Source organism: Cyclopterus lumpus, chromosome 13 (genome assembly GCF_009769545.1).
Source record: "Cyclopterus lumpus isolate fCycLum1 chromosome 13, fCycLum1.pri, whole genome shotgun sequence".
Classification (NCBI taxonomy): Eukaryota; Metazoa; Chordata; class Actinopteri; order Perciformes; family Cyclopteridae; genus Cyclopterus; species Cyclopterus lumpus.
The window spans coordinates 17,433,203-17,451,693 of NC_046978.1; the positions used below are offsets into that span (position 1 = coordinate 17,433,203).

General features: G+C 46.2%; 3 protein-coding genes across 3 annotated transcripts; 1 reads left to right on the plus strand and 2 right to left on the minus strand.

The window, feature by feature from the left end:
• Positions 1-33: 33 nt before the first annotated feature.
• Positions 34-5,239, minus strand: mfrp (membrane frizzled-related protein). The gene is given in 13 exon segments (XM_034548279.1): positions 34-547; positions 691-818; positions 965-1,099; positions 1,303-1,433; positions 1,738-1,886; positions 1,977-2,053; positions 2,156-2,281; positions 2,424-2,554; positions 3,120-3,348; positions 3,351-3,605; positions 3,796-3,933; positions 4,439-4,547; positions 5,175-5,239. Coding segments are annotated over 13 exon segments (1,887 nt in total). The 5' UTR covers positions 5,229-5,239; the 3' UTR covers positions 34-322.
• A 1,144-nt stretch (positions 5,240-6,383) lies between these two features.
• si:ch1073-280e3.1 (complement C2) lies at positions 6,384-12,190 on the plus strand. Its single transcript, XM_034548144.1, has 19 exons — positions 6,384-6,502; positions 6,598-6,704; positions 7,157-7,304; positions 7,405-7,590; positions 8,045-8,218; positions 8,556-8,654; positions 8,806-8,948; positions 9,028-9,169; positions 9,293-9,427; positions 9,589-9,693; positions 9,797-9,934; positions 10,038-10,156; positions 10,240-10,351; positions 10,778-10,925; positions 11,101-11,174; positions 11,266-11,357; positions 11,451-11,583; positions 11,680-11,729; positions 11,835-12,190. The coding sequence occupies exons 1-19, from the start codon at positions 6,451-6,453 to the stop codon at positions 11,997-11,999; spliced, it is 2,322 nt and encodes a 773-aa protein (XP_034404035.1). The 5' UTR covers positions 6,384-6,450; the 3' UTR covers positions 12,000-12,190.
• Positions 12,075-18,478, minus strand: pnkp (polynucleotide kinase 3'-phosphatase). Its single transcript, XM_034548145.1, has 17 exons — positions 18,134-18,478; positions 17,692-17,738; positions 17,220-17,498; positions 16,172-16,465; positions 15,415-15,494; positions 15,254-15,311; positions 15,029-15,136; positions 14,864-14,935; positions 14,673-14,721; positions 14,364-14,434; positions 14,121-14,213; positions 13,923-14,019; positions 13,759-13,820; positions 13,443-13,552; positions 13,074-13,161; positions 12,755-12,822; positions 12,075-12,552 (listed from the first exon to the last, which is right to left on the minus strand). Exons 1-17 carry the CDS (start codon positions 18,249-18,251, stop codon positions 12,432-12,434), a joined length of 1,815 nt encoding a protein of 604 aa, XP_034404036.1. The 5' UTR covers positions 18,252-18,478; the 3' UTR covers positions 12,075-12,431.
• Positions 18,479-18,491: the final 13 nt, after the last annotated feature.

Genomic DNA, 18,491 nt, shown 5'->3' on the forward strand with positions numbered 1-18,491 from the left:
TCGTTTTGTGAATCACAGAAAACACAAATTATGTTGTATTTATGCACATCAGAGCTTTTATTTTTAAAAGGCTACTGTGCACCGATAGTCTGCATGCACCACAAGCTTCAAAGGTTTTTTAATGAGGTTTGTGTTCACGCTACAAGTCAAAACCGCTTTCTACAACGAGGACCTGCTGGCCCGAGTCCAGAAAATAAGTATTCAGTTCTGTAAGATGCCGGCTGTTCGGTCCTCAAACTGAAGTGAAATGTTCTGTTGAAAGGTCAAAAGGCGACGGGGTGGAGATGATCATCTCTTACTAACAAAAACACCCCCGTAAACATCAAGGCAGCGAGCACTCCACGGGGTCCTGCGAGTCCGGCAGGAGGTGGCAGTTGAAGGGCCAGCTGAAGGAGAAGAGGTCCAGGGCTTGGCTGCATTGCTGCTCGGCAGAGGAGCAGACGGAGCGGCAGGGCTGGAGGACGCCTCCCCGAGCGCTGCACTGGGGCAGGAACATCCCGCACACCAGCATCCGCAGGGGCTCGAAGCACGCCAGCTCCATCAGCACCTGGGACGGAGAAAAGAGGAGGAGCACGTGAGCCTGAGCTGTGTGGTCGGTGTTAGACGTGGCAGCCGTCGGGTGTGTGTGTTTTTAAAAAGATAATACGGCGACAACGAGGAGTTAGGGAGGTCCATGAAGGTAGTTTGTACCCGGTACTGTCGCAGGAGCGTGGCTGCCTCTCCCTGGTCAGCAATGGACAGCCAGATGTTTGGGAAGGAGGTGAGGTTGTAGCTGAGGCCGAGACACATCTCGACCTCGATGACCTCGCACGAGGAAGCTGAGGGCACACAAAACATTATTTTACATATAAACGAAGGAAGTTATGTCATCGCAAACTTATATTCTGATATTCTAACAGTCAAAAAACTGGGAACAAAAAAAAACGTGTGTCTCTGATCGGGTTCGGAGATAACGGGGACTCACTGAAGGGAGGGTAGGTGGAGTTGCCACAGCCCCGCTCGTCTGCTCCGTCGGGGCAGTCGTTCCATCCGTCACACAACCACTGCTGCTGAAGGCACTCCCCTGTGCTGCAGCCAAACTGGCTGGGACCGCACGTCCCTTTGAATCAAGACAGAGGCCAACACGACAGGGTTATGGAACGCAAATACGACGATAGGGAAGCATTTGAGTTTGTATTATGAATAGAAGGTGAGGAGAGGAGAGGACGGGTGGTCCAAAAGAGGTGGGATGTAAAACAAGGAGAAACTATGGAAGGAAAGAAGGACCACGCAGCTGTTTGGTTCCATAGGAATTGAACTCACTGCCCAGGACGGACACTGCCTGGTACGTAGCGTTGAAGCCGCTGTCGGCCACTCCCTCATCAGCCACAAACACCACCGTCATGTAGGGGCTGGAGGAGGTCAGGTCTGGAGGGAAGGTGGTCCCGCAAAACCTGAGACGCAGGAAGAGGAAACAGAAGCTGCTTCAGAGCTCTCTGTAGCTCTATAATCTACTTTATTTATTTATATATATATATATATATATATACATATATACAATATATATATATATAAATGAATATATATATATATATATATATATACTGTATATATATATATATACTGTGTATATATATATATATATATGTATATATTTATATTTATATATATATATATATATATATATATATATATATATATATATATATATATATATATATATATATATATGAATATACATATTTACATATACATCACCTTCCCAGCACTCTTCCATCTCCAGTGTTGACGCTGTCGTGCACCTCCACGTAGTCGAACTCGCACACGTCCTGAGTCTCCAGGCTGAAGTTCTTGAAGCTCAGCGTGATGACGTGACCCTCCTCCACGGATATGTACCATGTGCACAACTGATGGGGGAGGGGGGGGGATAGGAGAACACCAGATTAGAGAGGAACACGGCCCAATGATGGTCAGTTCAGAGTGAAGCATATATGCACCTGCTGGTGAGGGTAAGGCCCGGGGTGGTTTGGACTTGAGATGTAACCACTCGGCCCCGTCTTCTGCCCACCGCAGTCTGTTGAAAAGAATACAAAGCCCACGAGTTCCCTCTTGTGTCCTTTTCAAGTGCCTTTAACTTCGGGGGGGGGGGGGGGGGGGGGTTGTTGCATGCTCTCACCTTTATGCTTATGGCTGCAGTTGGCCTCGTCTGTTTGGTCGTGGCAGTTTGGATGACCGTCGCACACGGACACGGGCAGCAGGCAGCGACCGCCGTCACACAGGAACTCCTCTCTGGAGCAGCTCTCTGAGGAAACACACACACACACACACACACACACACACACACACACACACACACACAGGGGAGCAGACGCAATCCACGTGAATGCTAATGTGCAGCAGTGCCCATGAGTCGATGCGTTGGCAGACGCGTGCGCCCCACTGACTGTGTCCGGGCAGCATGGCCCTGTATTGAGCGGTGAAGCCGCTGCCCGCGATGCTGCCGTCGGATCGAAAGGTGACCCACACCGAGCTGCTGTTTGTGTTCACTGTCGCTGGGGCGACGTTCCCGCAGAACCTGCAGGGGAGAGGTTGACCTTTTAATTAACCTCTTTGGGTTTTTTTTTTTTCCCCACTCCATTTTCTCCTCTTTCTCCATATCACAGTGGAGTCTGAACTTTGCACTGTCAATTCTTTGTGGTGTTAGAATTTCACCAATCGTTGTTATTACGACACTTTTCCGAGAATGAAACTAGGTGGAAAGTTTCCTCCTGTGTTGAAATATTTCCAAGAAGCCCCCTCGGTGCACCTCTCCTGTCACGCACAGACATTTAGCGCCACCTACCAACCATTTAAGGTAATGAACACAGAAGGTTCCTTTGCATTCACATAAATGAGACGAGCACATATAGGTTCATTTGAGTTTTGAATTCCAGGTCTGTCTGCACATCAATACTTTTGGAAACACCGTAGAAACTTGGATGAGATAGTTTGAGTTATTAATCTCAATTGTCAAAAGAAATTTGAATTTGAAAGAAATTTTGAAAAATCTACAAGCGGAGTGCAAAGTTCAAGGTGTTCTTCAAACAGAAGCGTAGGCCTCTAAAGGAGAGCATTAGGCAGCAGACGGTTTGGGGGTCTACCTGGTGACCACGGAGCTCCGCTCCATCTGCTCCTGCACCTCCAGCCAGTCAAACAGACATGGAGACGGCCCCTCGACGGTCAGAGAGGAAACGTGGATCTGGACCTGGTGGGTGGGCGCCACTCGGATCACCCAGACGCACAGCGAGTCGGGGGGGTAGGATCCGGGGTGGTTTGGAGAACTGAAACTGCCCTCCGAGTCGGTCAACACGCCTCCGCAACCTGAGAGACGGAAAGGGGACAACCAGGTTTCAGCCGAGAATAAAAAAAATGTTTTTACAAATTACAATGTGAATGTCCATTTAGCTTGAAGCAGTCACGTGTTTCAGATGTCGGGATCCTCGCCGGCTGAGGAGCAGATGTACTTCCCTGTTGACTTCTGTTGACGGAGGTTGTGGGTGAAGTTTGGGCGCCTCCACCTCCTCCATTCAGGCCGAATGGAGAGCTGGTGGACGGCGACGCATCCTCCACTGCCTGGCCTTTCATCTCTGGAAACATGGCATGGAGGCTATGGTTGCAGTATTGGTTTAAATCATGATACTTTATGTGTTTTTTTTTCCAGTTTTGCTTGAAAAGCAGGTATTGAATATATATAAAAAGTCCTTGTAATTAGTTGCTATATCTATTTGGGTTTGGGTGTGATGACGAGCGATGCCGAGGGCTGCAGCAGAGACTCACGCGTGAGGATGAGAGCCAGCGCCAGTCCGAGGGCCGCCAACAGGAGCAGGGCGGCGGCAGAGACGGCCACGACCCCCCAGCCACAACCCGGGCCCCGCAGACGCATCGCACACACCCCAAACAGACCCCGGCCTAGACCTGAATCACAGCACACACACACACACACACACACTAACACATTAACCTTTCTGTTGTATTCATTTATTTATTGCATTTTATTCCTCTTTCAATTGAGACTACTGGACTTTGTTAAACAGTTTACTTCCTCATATGTATTGTTCTTCACAGACTCAAAACATTTCCCATAATGCAACATGGTACTTGACATGTCTTTCAAACTCTAACACTTCCACTTTTTAAAACTTTACTTTGATGCATTTAGTCTCCAAACCCCGAGCTCAGTCAACCCTGATGACATCACTGTGACATCATCAGGGTTGTTTTTTTACTCCAGAGCCACAGCGATCACGTGCTACACGGATTTACTCTTAAACCATAACAACCACGTTTTACACACACACACACACAAACACACACTTCACCATTCTTCGGCACGATTGGACTTTAAACCAGAGTTCTGTGGGCGAATGCGGTGATGTTGCTAATCCGACGCAGAGCGCTGCGCGCTGATTGGCTGACTCACCAGCCGCCGGCGGTTTGATTGGTTCCGGGGTGGACGAGGATGTCCTGAACCCCTCCACTCGCTCCTCTCGCTCGCCCTCCAGCTCAAAGGCAGGGTTGCAGAACACATTCTGCAGAAAAGTGGTGAAAATTAAACTATATTAAAAGAAACAAAACCTTTACTCATTTGTTATGGGGGTGTAACGCATAGTGCTGTACATTACAATCAGTTTGATAACTTTATTTTCTGTCTGGGGGCCCGTTACACTACCTGGCTAAATTTCGAATCCTGCTATGTCTAAAGCATGACCGCCCTACTCTGCCTCTGATTGGATAATATAAAGGCTAAGCCAATCGGAGGCAGAGGGCCACGTTTTTTTCCTAATGTTGTTTTGGTTGCTATAGCTGCTGTTGGGAGGATGTACGGTTCTGGTGACACCGAAACTGTGGTTCTCTTCGCTTAAGTTTCCATAATAATAATAATTTTGCTGAAGCGAATGCCAGCGTGGATACTGTCGCCGACGACAACCCCCGTGTCGGGCAAACGTTGCATGGCCTCGCCTTCAATATTTACCCATTGTTACCTGTCCACATTTAATGCACACATGAGAGCATGCAGAATACAAAATTATTAGGAATAATAGTTTTTTTTTTTTTTTAAGATGATCATAATGGACTAAAAATGTCTCACTAGCTCCGTGACCTTTCCCACATCCCCTTCGTCAACCACCACGATGCAGCTCGTCATCCTCGCTCACCTTATAGATGTCTGAAGAGTCGGAGTACACCGCAACCTGGCTGAGGTCAGACATCTTCAGCCCGCTGTCACTCACTCACTCTCTCTCTCTCTCTCTCTCTCTCTCAGTGCTCCTCTTCTTAAAGAGCCTGGCGTCGTGATGGACGCATCGGCGGTGACATGGCGAGCGCGAGTCTTCTGAACATTGTCCCCTCTCCGCTCCTGCAGTCGCACTGAGGTGCAGAACGTTTACGGCCTTAAAGCCCCCCACCCCATCATGAAAGTGAGATATCCATCAACGTAGTCCAGATTAAAAAAAAACAAAAACAAATCTGATTAAAGTTTCAAACTCCAGGGTTTAAAAAAAACAACATCCATGTTTTTGCTGCCGCTCTTCGGCCTCTTCGTCTGTTTTCGGCAGCGTCGACCTGTGTTCCCCTCGTTCTCTGATGGTGTGCAGAGGGGGTTACAAAAGAGTTTTAGAAACTCCTTCGACGGGTCGAACAAAGCCGAGTCAGCTGAGAGGACTGAGCCCCTCGGAGGAGGAGGAGGAGGAGGGGGAGGGGGCATGGGGAGAAGGGGTGAGGGTGAGGGTGGAGGTGGGTCTGGGTGGTGGGGGGGTCCCTGTTAAATCTCCATAATCCCCATAACAATCTTTTAAGATGCGTTATTCACATGCACGCTTGCATGCTTGAACGTGACGACCCCTGAACACCGGCACGGACATCGAGTAGTAATACTTCTGAATAACAGGCATCCAAACATCAACAGAGGTTTTAGGAACGAATGACTAATAGTTAAACGTGCTGAAGAGATTGCGATTTGAAATTGCATTATTCGCCCAAAAGGCATTTCAGTTGTTTTTTTTTGTAAATATGTTTTATTGATTTTCACAGTTTTTAATCCCACAAGGGAAGAGGATTCACACATGTCTGAGGACAGTTATATTATGGAATGTATACCTTTCAGGTAAATGCAGGTACATTCAGGTGATGGACATAATATCAAAAATAATTGCATTAATCGATCCTCAAATAATAAAGTGAGAAAAATAAAAATGCTTTTATGAGGTTTTAAGAATAAGTAATGCAAAGGATTCACAGAGAAACAAAAGAAACGAGTGCAACCAATAATGAAAGTAAGATCTCAAATCTATGTTCTGCCCCCAAATTGCTCAATCCCCCCCCCCCCCCTCTGCTTGGTGCTGCTGTGTTAATGTGTAATCAGTCATCAAATATCAGCTATCTATCACTGTGGCGTCTGTCTCTCACAGACTCGGACACCACTACAGTCTGGTCATGTATGCCGGGCTCATTCTCTGGATCCTGCTCGTCACATCTGTCCAGGAGGGTGAGAGCTTTTCTTTTCCCGTCTTTAGTCGTATACGTTTACATATATATACGATTTTTGTTTCCATACGGCTGTGTTTACCGTTTGCGCTCCAGCGGCCTCGCAGGATTACGACTATGAAGATGAAATGTACGCGGACCCACCGCCTCTGAACTGCTCAACCACAGAGCGCATCAAAGGTGGACAGGTCACCTACTCACAGGTGAACACAACACCCTGCTGAAATTAGAATCTTTTTATCATTTTATATTAAATATATTCTACGTTTGAACATTTGAAGATGGGTAAACTTATAGTAAGAGGTCACATCTTACACCAAAGTGAAATAGAGCCCCTTTAAGAGTGTGTTTGTTTTACGTGTAATGATTTCTGGCTAATAACAGTGAAATATTTCAAAAGAAAATAGGCAAAATGGAGGATGGGAAAATAGATAATAATGAATAATAATATGTTATGACAAAACAAAGTACAAATAAAGTAAAAGTGAAGCCCATGAGTGAATCAGGAGGCTCATTTTTCCGATGAAAAAAAGGAACTAAAAGTTCTGGAAAGTGAAACAAATCAAGCGCATTTACTTCCCGAAAACAGCTTCACGTTACTTCATTTAGCTCCAAAAAAAAAGAAAAAAAAAGTGACCACTGGTTTCCTGTGCAGGGCGGACTGGAGGGCAGTTTGCTGACCTTTCACTGCGGCGCCGGGCGATACCCTTTCCCGGTCGCCGCCCGGCTCTGCGGCGCCGACGGAGAGTGGTCGTTCATGAGGTCGGCCAATGGCAGACAGGTGTTCCGCGCCACATGCAAAGGTCACGGTTCACGATGCATTTCTCCTGAGTTTACTATCAAAAGCACCGCTCTGTGATTTTTCATCCTCCTCTCCTCCTCCATCCGCCCACCTCTCTCCAGATGTGTTGTGCCCCGCTCAGCTCCAGCTGGATCACGGGGACCTCCGGCCCAGAGACCAGTGGTCCCGTGTCGGGGCGACGCAGAGCTTCTCCTGCCAGGACGGGTTCACCCTGCTCGGGTCAGCCCAGAGGAACTGCACCCTCTCTGGGGAGTGGACAGGAACCCCGCCCGCCTGTGTCAACCACGGTGAGGACTTTACAAACCTTCATGGATGAAGCAGAACTTTAGGATTTAAATGGTGTACAATGCGCGGCTATATTACTACTTGAGAATATCCACTTTACACGAGGCCCTGAGCCTGTGCACCGACTAAGCTCATACTTTCTGAGGTTTACATGTTAAAGCAGCTTTTGTTGAATACATATAAATGAGCCCCGGCAAACAGATTTTTAACTGTTGTTTACCGTGAAACAGAAGTTTTGCATTTACCCTTCTTAGCGCAAACAATTCAGTGTTTTAAGATATAAGCTTACAACGTGTCTTGGGTGCATCATTTCATCATCTTTTGGAAATAAAGTTGTATTGTGGACATTTCTATATAAAGCACAAAAACACCCTTTTTTTTTTCTTTTTTAAGAATTTATATCATCACAAAAATGAATCACCATTGCATGTGTTGTCGACTGTTTCCTTTCTGCAGCTGACGACTGCAGCGACCCGGGGATCCCACCGGGGGCCCAGAGGTCAGGGGGCCGGTTTGACACGGGGGAGAAGGTGACCTACCGGTGTCAGGCTGGTCTGGATCTACTCGGGTCGGCTGAAAGGGTTTGCCTGGAGAACAGGGAGTGGAGCGGTTCAACGCCGCGGTGCCAAGGTGCAGAGTGATCGTTGCTTTTTCTTTTAAAAGGTCCAGTGTGTTGGACTTTGTGGACTGTATTAGCAAAAATGGTAACAAAAGTAATCACAACTATATTTTCAATAGAGTATAATCCCCTATAAGTAAGAACTGTTATGTTTACGTAGGGAGTCCACCATGTTGCACGCCAGGGGGCGTTCAGTTGGAAGCAATCTGCAACCTGACCACTAGATGGCAGCAAATCCCACGCACTGTGCCTTTAAAACAACAGAAGATACATTTGGAGAGAAAAAAAGAGCGACAGGCATCTGAAATATTATTTGAAGGTAAAACATTCTCGATGCTTTTACTGCAGGCCCGAATACCTTTGACTCCCCCGGCGCCGTGGCGGAAGCCATGGCGGGGTCACTAGCCGGGGTCATGGACGTCATCTCGCCAGACTCCAAAAGGAAAGGTGCGTGTAAAAAGGACCGCGACCCCGAAATAGCACGCCATTTTATAACTGCATATACATAAACCTAAAGAGCAACTCGCTGAATTCAACCGCAATGTGTGTGTGTGTGTGTGTGTGTGTGTGTGTGTGTGTGTGTGTGTGTGTGCGTAAGATGAATCAATGTCCTACGGCCGAACCATCCGTGTGGCGGAAGGCAGTCGTATGAATGTCTACATTTTACTGGACACATCAGGAAGCATCAGAAAGCAGGACTTTGAATCATCCAGGGCCGCCACCATCGCACTCATCAGCAAGGTGTGCGCCAAGTGTGCGTGTGTGTGTGTGTGTGTGTGTGAGAAACATAGGCTTCATGCCTCCTCCATTTCCCTTCCAGTTGGACAGCTACGAGGTGCAGCTGAAGTTCCACGTGCTGTCATTTGCCAGCGAGGCCAGAGACATCGTCGACATCACGGACGTGGACAGAAGCGGGAGCATCGACGACGTCTTGCACAGTCTGGAGCAGTTCAAATACGACAGTAGGACTCGTCGCCACCTTCGCTGTATCCGTTGCCGTGACAACCATCGAACCAACAATGTGTTTTGGATGGTTCGAGTTTTACGACTTTTTTTTTTGTTGTTGCGTCGTTTCCATCTTGCAGGCCACGGGCGTAAGACGGGCACCAACCTGCACGCCGCCCTGCACCGCGTCAGCATGGTGATGAGCTTCTTGAAGCGAGACAGCGCCAGGAACCATTTTAATGAGACTCAGAACATCATCATCATAGAAACAGACGGTGGGCGCACACACACACACGTGAAAAAGCATCTGTCAAGCATCTCCAGCTCAGGATTTACACGATTCCTCTTTTTTTTTTGGGGGGGGAAACGGGAGCATGAGAAGCGCCTCGTCCTTCAGCGTACCGTCGCCATTCATTCTCTCTCCCGTGTCCTGCAGGTTACTCCAACACCGGCAACAAGCCTCAGATTGCCCTGAACCAGATCCGAAATCTGCTGGGCTACCGCGACACATCGTACGATCACACGGACGAGACCATGCTGGGTACCGAGACTTACGCGCACACAGTATTTACATTTGAGCTACTCTCCCGATACTTAAATCCGATATGTTGTTTTTTTTTTGCTGTAATTTATCTGTTTTTCAGACGTCTACGTATTCGGCATTGGGGAGCAAGTGAACAGAGCTCAGCTGAACTCCTTGGCCTCGAAGAAACGTGGCGAGGAGCACGTCTTCGTGTTGGAAGGCTTCCAGATACTGGGGGAGGTGTTCAACGCCATCATCAGTGAGTAGGAGATTATTCTCGCGTTTCCCCCCCCCCCCCCAACTTGACATTAAGCATTTATTAATGCTCACGCGAAGGGAATACCAATATTTTCGTGGCTCAGGTGACAAGAGCGTGACGATGTGCGGGGTGGCTCAGGAGCAGGAGGAGCAGGAGGAGGAGGAGGAGGAGAACACGGCCTTCACCAGGCCCTGGCACGTCAGCGTGCAAACGGCCTCCAAGGTCGGTCACTTTTCCGTCCAGCTTTGAGCTCCACCCCCCCTCACCTCCCCCCCCACTTTTTTTGACGCTTTCCTCCCTAATAGACGGCGCCGTGCGTCGGATCCATCGTGAGCCCCAACTGGGTGCTGACGGCCGCCCACTGCTTCGCCAAAGCGAGCTCAGACGACGTCTCTCAGCAGGTGCACATACGTCACGGTCAGTGCGGTGAAAATATTTTTTTTCTGGAGATTCAAGAGAGATATAAAAAAAAAAAAAAAAAATAGCTGGGAGAGAAATGACTGTAAAGAGGGGCTGATGGGAAAATCAAGTGGAGGATATTTTTGTTTGAAGCAAAGCATAAAAACACGCAGCAGAGTATTAAACATGCGATATAATCTAGAAACACATGCTACATGTGTAGTAATTGTGTTAAGCTGTTAATATTATGAATGACGATAAAGTTAATTTGAGGATTTATTCCCGAATGCATTTGTTGTGTATTCTAATGTTTGAATAAGTGAGTAAAAAAAAAAAAGAGAAGAAATCTGATGTTATCTTTTTAAGAGTCAAATAGATGAATGAAACCATAAAAGCTCTAGATATTTTTACCGTGGTGTACACGAGTCATGTCTGGTTCACCAGGTGAGGGCACGGCGGTTTCCGACCAGGTGTTGGTTCACCCGCAGTACAACGTCCGGGCGCTCGAGCGCAGGAACGTGCCGGAGTTCTACGACTACGACGTCGCTCTGGTTCGGGTGAACAAGAGCATCCCGATCTCCTGGAAGGCCAGGTGAGATAATGAAGAGGAGATGGAGCGCGCACACACACACACACACACACACACACACACCTCACCGCAGAGCTACATTCCCACCATTTTCTAGCTTATAAAAGGAATAAATGTGATGCAACTATGATACATGTGCCTGTGTGAGTGTGTGTGCACACACTGTGTCATCCAACAGACCCATCTGCTTGCCGTGCACCGTCCCAGCGGATCGAGCCATGAAGAGAGTCAACTCCACCTGTCAGCAGCACAGTATGTGACCTTTTGACCTTCACGCCTCGCAACAGAGTGTTAATATCCAGAACTCAAGACAAAATAGTCAAAAATTAATGTGTGTATTCAGGGAAGGAGCTGCTACCGCGCGGGGAGACGGCCGCCTTTTTCATCCATAAGAACAGCCAACGCAAGCACACACACATTCACACAGAGGGTCAGGTGAGTGACAGCCGATGGGAGGGGGCTGCTGTCGCTTTAAAAGCTCAACAACGTGGAGGAAACACGTCAGTACATTTCTCCTCCCGTCTGCAGAGGCCGAGCTGCGTGGAGAAGGCGAGGCAAACGCTCAAAGGGCCCACCAACGTGACCTTGGACGAGTACGTGCCCGCCAGATTCCTCTGTTCCGGGGGATCCTCGAGATACCAGGACGCCGTCACCTGTAAAGGTGTGGACGCTGCCTCTGGACAGTTCGACACAACGCGGGATTCACGCTCACGTACAAGTTATTCGTCTACTTTTTTTTGTTGTTTTTTTGTGGCAGGTGACTCCGGCGGATCGCTGTTCCTGCAAAAGAGGAAGCGCTACTTTCAGGTCGGCAAAGGGTTTTCCCCGCGTATTAAAAATCTCACTTTTTTTCACGTCACTCCAAAAATCGGCATGACGTGGGACGTTTTCCCCCCTTCCCCTGCTTTTCAGGTGGGGGTCGTGAGCTGGGGCACGACGAACGTGTGCAGCTTGCCCGACCGAGACGTGAAAACTTCTCCCGATGCTCGGGACTTCCACATCGACCTCTTCGAGATAATGCCGTGGCTGAAGAAGCATCTCGGGAAGGACGTCCAGTTCCTGCCCGACGTCCACTGAGAACGGCTTCCGAGCGCAACGCAGAATTCAACAGGGCTCGTGCGTGAATGTGGGAATAATCTGCAATTTGTCAAGTTATTTTTCCAAAGCTTTATTGTCAAAAGGATTACAGATGAATTGTTATAGCTACTCACTTGCAAAAGGACAGGAGGGTTCTTTTTCATATAAAAACATTAAAGAAGAAATAATTATTGTGGTTTTCAGTGATCCTTTCTCAACTCAACATGTATAACACATAATCTGAGGGATATATAATGGCAATATATACCTGCACATTCGTATGAATTTGTTGCGTTGTTCGGAGCTCAAACTGTCCACCAGCTGAAACCAACGGACTCACTTGGTCTCACTCCTCTGCGGCTTCAACCGGCGGTTTTCTGCCTATTTTGAAATGTTATTTCCTGTGTCAGTGAGAATTTAAAAGTGGTCCAATCAGCCCTCAGAAAACTGCCGGAACAAGGTTTCCGATTGGCTGTCCTTGAAGTTCGGGACAAAGTGGATCTGGAGGATCTCGGAGAATCCCTCCGTGAGCGCAGGAGCCACAAAGTGTTTCCTGTCCGGACAGAGAACCAGAATCAGAGCGGTCAGAACCAGAGAGAGAGAGTGGCTTCTTTTACCAGAATCAGGAAATCCACCGTGTCAGAATCTCATTTTAACACAGAAACAAAATCAGATCTGAGCACAAGTTTTTGTGTAAAATAAATATAAAAAACTGTTTTGTATTTCATATGAAAAGAAAGACGGGTACCACTTACTTGTAGCTGTGGTAAATCATGTCGTTGACCTTGGCGTGTTTGGTGTTCGATGGAACCATCTCACGGAACTGGGAACAACAAGGCATTCAATAATAATAATAATAATAATAATAATATATATTAAAAAAAATATATATATATATATATATATAAATAAATATATATATATATATATATATACATACATAATGTATATATATATTTATATATATATAAATAATAATAAAAACAGTAATAAAAACAACAAAATTAAAATGACAATATTAAAAGTACCATTATAAACAACAATAAAACAAAAGCAAAGAGTGGAGAGACGTACCCGGTTGTAGTGCTTGGCTTCCTCCAGAGAGGCTGAGAAGTGGAAACAGCGACACTTCACTCCTGCTGCCTTCGCCACGTCCACATATCTGGAACACACACACACACAAAGAAAAATATAAATGCACGTACCAGCAGCAGGCCGGAGTAACTTCATACCACAACATACAGCAAGCAGCAGTTTAGTTTAGCACCAGGTTAAAGAGCAGAAAGGGGATCAACATGGACCCAAAGCTTTATTCTGTCTGTGTCCAATATGACTGACTGCACCAGAGAGAGGATGAACCTGAGCATATATGCATATGAAACATGCAAGGACACACACACACACACACACACACACACACACACACACACAGTTGTGCTTTACCGTTTGCGAGACTCGGGCTCTGGGTTGGTGTTGTCCACGGCGACGCTGCGGCCTTCTTTCAGGGCGCGCTCGCACGCCGAAACGCAGCTCTGCCACGAACCGAGTGTGTCCTGGGTGAAAGACGAAACATTACAACAAAACGTCGGTCCCAATACCTCACGTGGACTTCCAAGGAAAGGGCCCAAAAATCATAACTATCTCCGTGCTGGCGTTTCCCATCATTAGTCCAACAACAGCATCTTTTACACAACAGTTTACGCAACACGTGTATGAAATGCATTTAGAGCCGGAGCCCCGCTCGTCGACACCCACTCACCCTGTTGACGTACACGTAGCCTTTGGGAATGACGTGGGCGTGGAAGAAGGTGGACTTCCCAGCTGTGCAGGAGGAGAGGAGGAAAGGAAACAAGGTCAGCGTGGTGTTGCTGTTTTCGGTAGGGGAGAGAGGGGTCGATTAAACCTTCCTTTTATATCTCTTACATGCAGGGAAACCGACGGCTACAATGACTTCGGTGCCGCAGGAGGTGAGCGAGGCACTCGGAGGGTCGTACAGCGCGGCGGTGGAGTCGAGCTTCCTCTGGATGGTTGAGATGAAGAAAGAACATGAACATCGGATTTCTCGTACCCTGTAAATAAACAAACCAAAAATGCACAGCAGGCCGGGTTCATTGTACTCACGGGGTCAAAATCAGGCAGGCTGTAGGGGGCGCTCTTCCAGCCCAGGAAGTACTCCTCCGGGGTGTGGAACTGCACTCCGATGTTCAGAGCAAACTAGAAAAAAAAAACAACAAAAAAAGGAGGAAACTGCTAAACAAAGCTCACGTTGTATTAATTTAGGTGTCATTAAAAAAATGTTTTATTTACGTTGAAAGTGACACTGACACACACACACACACACACACACACACACACACATCTCACCAGTCTGTCACTGCAGGAGAAATCCTTCTTCTTCTTTCCTGGAGCCCAGTTCTCTGGCCTTCCTGCAGCATCTGTGCACACACTTAAAGTAAGACGCTGTGTGTGTGTGTGTGTGTGTGTGTGTGTGTGTTTCAAGCACTAGCAAGAGGGTTATTTGTTTTGCATTTCTGCACTTTGAAGATGAATTTTAGGTATAGCATCAAACAAAATCAGCATTTTGGGGAGATTTCAGGTAGTTCATTTTTGGGGTTTAAGGACCACATATCAGACCACCGACACACACACACACACACACACAACCTCACTCACCTCCAACATAGAAAGTCTGCATCTTGTCAACGGTCACGCCATCGTTTGCCTGAGCAGGAAACACACATATTAAAACTAGAATAGGATGTTTATTGCCAAACAGAACCTCCTTAATGGGATAAAAGGGTGGCTTACGACTCATTGGTGCTTCAATAATATGTGTGTGTGTGTGCCTCTCCTCTGACGTTTACCTCCTCACACAGGTAGTTCCACATTCCCATCACCGGCTTCCTGTATATACCAGAACTGGTGGAGACGAACACCTGAGACGCAGAGACACGAACGTCCGCTTTGGTTTTTTGAACAATAAAATCACGAGAGCGATGCGAGAGTTAAAAACCGCGAACGCCACCGACCTGCACGGGCAGCTGCAGCGCGGCGAGGATGTCCTCCACTTTGGACTTGAAGACTTCCGGTTTCAGTTTTCCTCTGGCGATGCCCCTCTGGTTGGTGAAGAACACCACCTGGGGGGTTGGGGGGGGAGAGAGAGCAGGGGGGGGGGGGGCGACGACGGGGATAAACTCTTCAAAACTGCACTAAAAAACATGATTTGGAAACTGTTGCGTTCATCTGATCCTCACCTTGTATCCTCTCTTGAGCAAGCTGGCCAGCCGGGGCTGAATCTCAAAGTACAGTATCCTGTTTATTGCACACACACACACACACACACACACACACACACGGATCAATATCACGATGAACCAGAGAGAGGCCTTTTAAAAGAGGGGATGAGCAGACGTACTTCCAGTCGTCCGGCGAGGTGGGGAAGACTTTCCCAGACTTGGTGGTGATGATGCAGCCGTCGATGTCGAAGCCAGCGATCTGGAGAACGACCAGAACAATTGTTTTCATTATTGATAATATAAGATTTTTTTTTTAATCCCCGAAGGAAATTATTGTGCCAAAGTTTGATCAAAGATCACTAAAGATGAATAAGAAAAAATACTAATAAAAGTATAAACATATATGAACAATAGAGTAATTGTACGTTTTAAGTGTGTAAGAAGTAACACTGACAGCAATGCAGAATAGAATTGCATTAAATGTAATACTTAAAAAAAAAAAAAAAAAACTAAATTAGAAAAAGTAAAATAAAACAACATAAATGTGTTGATTATTTTCTCAATTACTCAATTTATCATTTGGTTTGTCAAATATAAAATTAATAATGTCCGTTTTTGTAATTAAATGTCTCGTTTTGTTTGACCAATACCCAAAAGATATTAAGTTTACATTGATAAAAAAAACAAAAAACACTGCGAACAGCAGGAAATCGTGCCAAAAAGATTTTCTGTTGTTCAACTAATAAATAATCAATTAATCGTTGATGGATCTGCTGTGGCAGAAATGCATTTGAGGAAAACGTGAGGAAATCCTACTTTTATTACATAAAGACATGAAAACTGTACCTTTTTTTAAACACGTATGCAATTAATACAAATTTTGATTTCAAGGCCAACATTTATTTTGAAAGTTGCTCTATTTGAACCCGTTGCCACCTTTTCACTCCCTTTGACGCCAGCAGCCGTGTAGAGCATCAGGCCGCCGACCTGCTGCCAGCTGCTCTGTAGACATTCCTTCGAAGAGGATGAAGATGACGGAGGCCGGGGGCCGTTACCCTTCTCCGTCATAGACTTCTCCGCCAGCTTCCGCAGCTGCTCGAGCTTCTCTTCGGCCGCTCTCTCCTCGTCCTCGTCTTCGTCCTTCGTGCGTCCGCCTGAGGCCTCCTCGTCTCGCCTTTGGCGCTTCACCTCAGGGTGCCCCCCCTCCGGACTCAGCTGTCTTTTAGATGACTTCACACGAAAGAAAAATATATACAGCTTTATATACATTTCAGTTTCACCTTCTCTTGATAATTGTTATGTTTACGGGAATAAGCAAATAAGACAAATTAAATAATGCACTGAGTAATTTAAAAACTGGATTAAAACACAGTTTAACTTTAAATAATGTTGCACCAAACCTCATAACTAGCTTCAAATGAATTAAAATTAAACATCTTTTTAAACGCCGTTTTAATTTTTACACTAAACAGATTAAATTGAATTATGTTGCACCAAAAAGCTCATCTTATTGTGATCCTGTACGTTTTAAACTTCCACTGAAATGACACTTTTATAGATGGATTGAGCAAAATTATTAATTTCCTTACAGAAATTTAAGGGACATATTAAACCCATCTGAGTTGTATGATGATGACGCTGACCTTCTCTCAAAGCTTAATGGGAACAAATGTGTTTTCCTTACTTATTATTATTATTATTATTTGGCCATATTGTTCCATCAACAAGAAATTAGAACCTCTCTTCTGGGCTGTCATGAGTAACGTCATGCCAACTAACAGACTTTTAAGATAGCTTGCAATTTAGTTAAGGAATACAGCCAAGACTTAACCCGCCCCCTTCTCTCTTTTATAGCCTACTTACTAGAGATCTGGACAGCAGAGTTTGGGTAGGCAAGCTGGATTTACTTATTTTAAACGTAGTTTTGCCTAAAACCTTGTTTGTGAACTTAACAGGCGTCAACACAATAATTAAAATGTGATACCTTCAAGGGAGAGGTAGAAAAGAAATCCTTTAAACTGCGCTTGGGAATCGTGCTCGACTGTGCCTCCTTGCTTTTCACACTTCTTCCTCCTTTCGTCTTGTCGGTGGCTTTCGGGCCTTTCTGTGCGCTGCTGGTGGCCGTTCCGTTGGAGCTCGGGGAGTAGTGCAGTTTAAAAGGGTGGCTCTGGTCAACCAGGAAGAGGGTGCCACCGTGGGTGAGTTTACCGGACTGGCTCCGGCCCAGCTTCTCACCGTCCAGGAAACTGGGATTAGGACCCAGCTGTTGGAAGGAAAAATAAGATATCTGTGAGCTTTGGTCAGCATCCTTTTATGCATACACAGAGAGCTCAAAGGGTGTTAGATAACCAGGGCGTGTCTAGATAATGACATAACTGATGTTTTGATTGTGTGCTGCCCTAATATTAACCCCTCAGGTGTTTCTGGCATTGGGCATCCCGTGTTTGTTTTCATACCTGAGTAACAACAACATCCTGGTCTGCATAGCAAGCCACCACCTTCACTGAAGGAAACACAAGGAAACACCATTACCATCATGTATACTCACAGACACATGCACACTCATATGCATACGATGCAAACACAATGCAAAAAACAAGCAATTTGCACATGTCGGCTTTATTAAATTTCCCTAAGTAGACCATATGATTAATTAAAGAACATAAGCAGATTAATTAATAATTAAACATAATTGCAGCCCCTACATTCATGACATATACACAACTAATGTGGCAAAAAATACTGACGTTTGTCATTTGCTGTTCCCCAAAAATAAAAATAAATTAAAAAAACAAGCAGGGTTGAATAATTGTTCACGCTGCACGTGCATTCATTCATTGTTATTAAAAGCATAATTAATTATGGCCATGTGTCAAATGGCTGCGTGTGGTGACTCACCCTGGTGCCTGGAGCATTTCTTGTCGGTGACTCCGGTGTCCGGACCCCGGCCCAGAACCACCGCTCGTCCGTTCTCCAAAGGGACCCGAGCTCTGGAGCCAACCAGCGTACACGACATCTGCGCGAGCGGCTTTTCTTTTAGGCTTTATGAAGTGCTTATGAACGATTTAATAAAAGTACGAACGGAAACACGGAAACAATATACTTATCACACGAAGGCGCCCGTGTTTATTACGCGTAGTGACACGTGACTACTTTTGCCACAACTTCTTTTGTATCTTAATTGGTTGTCATCCTAGCTAACCGGATGGGGGGATTATTTTTGAGGCGCACCCACTGTCCGTCGGAGGAATTAGGC

What these genes read in the sequence shown, in the direction of transcription:
- si:ch1073-280e3.1 (XM_034548144.1), top strand. Translation starts at nt 6,451, where the DNA reads ATGTATGCCGGGCTCATTCTCTGGATCCTGCTCGTCACATCTGTCCAG. An exon ending in CACGGACGAGACCATGCTGG is followed by an intron (nt 9,694 to 9,796) that starts GTACCGAGACTT and finishes TCTGTTTTTCAG; the next exon opens with ACGTCTACGTATTCGGCATT. An exon ending in AGAGGAAGCGCTACTTTCAG is followed by an intron (nt 11,730 to 11,834) that starts GTCGGCAAAGGG and finishes CCTGCTTTTCAG; the next exon opens with GTGGGGGTCGTGAGCTGGGG.
- pnkp (XM_034548145.1), bottom strand. Translation starts at nt 18,251, where the DNA reads ATGTCGTGTACGCTGGTTGGCTCCAGAGCTCGGGTCCCTTTGGAGAAC. An exon ending in TTTCTACCTCTCCCTTGAAG is followed by an intron (nt 16,466 to 17,219) that starts GTATCACATTTT and finishes TTTCGTGTGAAG; the next exon opens with TCATCTAAAAGACAGCTGAG. An exon ending in GCCTGCCTGATTTTGACCCC is followed by an intron (nt 14,020 to 14,120) that starts GTGAGTACAATG and finishes TCAACCATCCAG; the next exon opens with AGGAAGCTCGACTCCACCGC.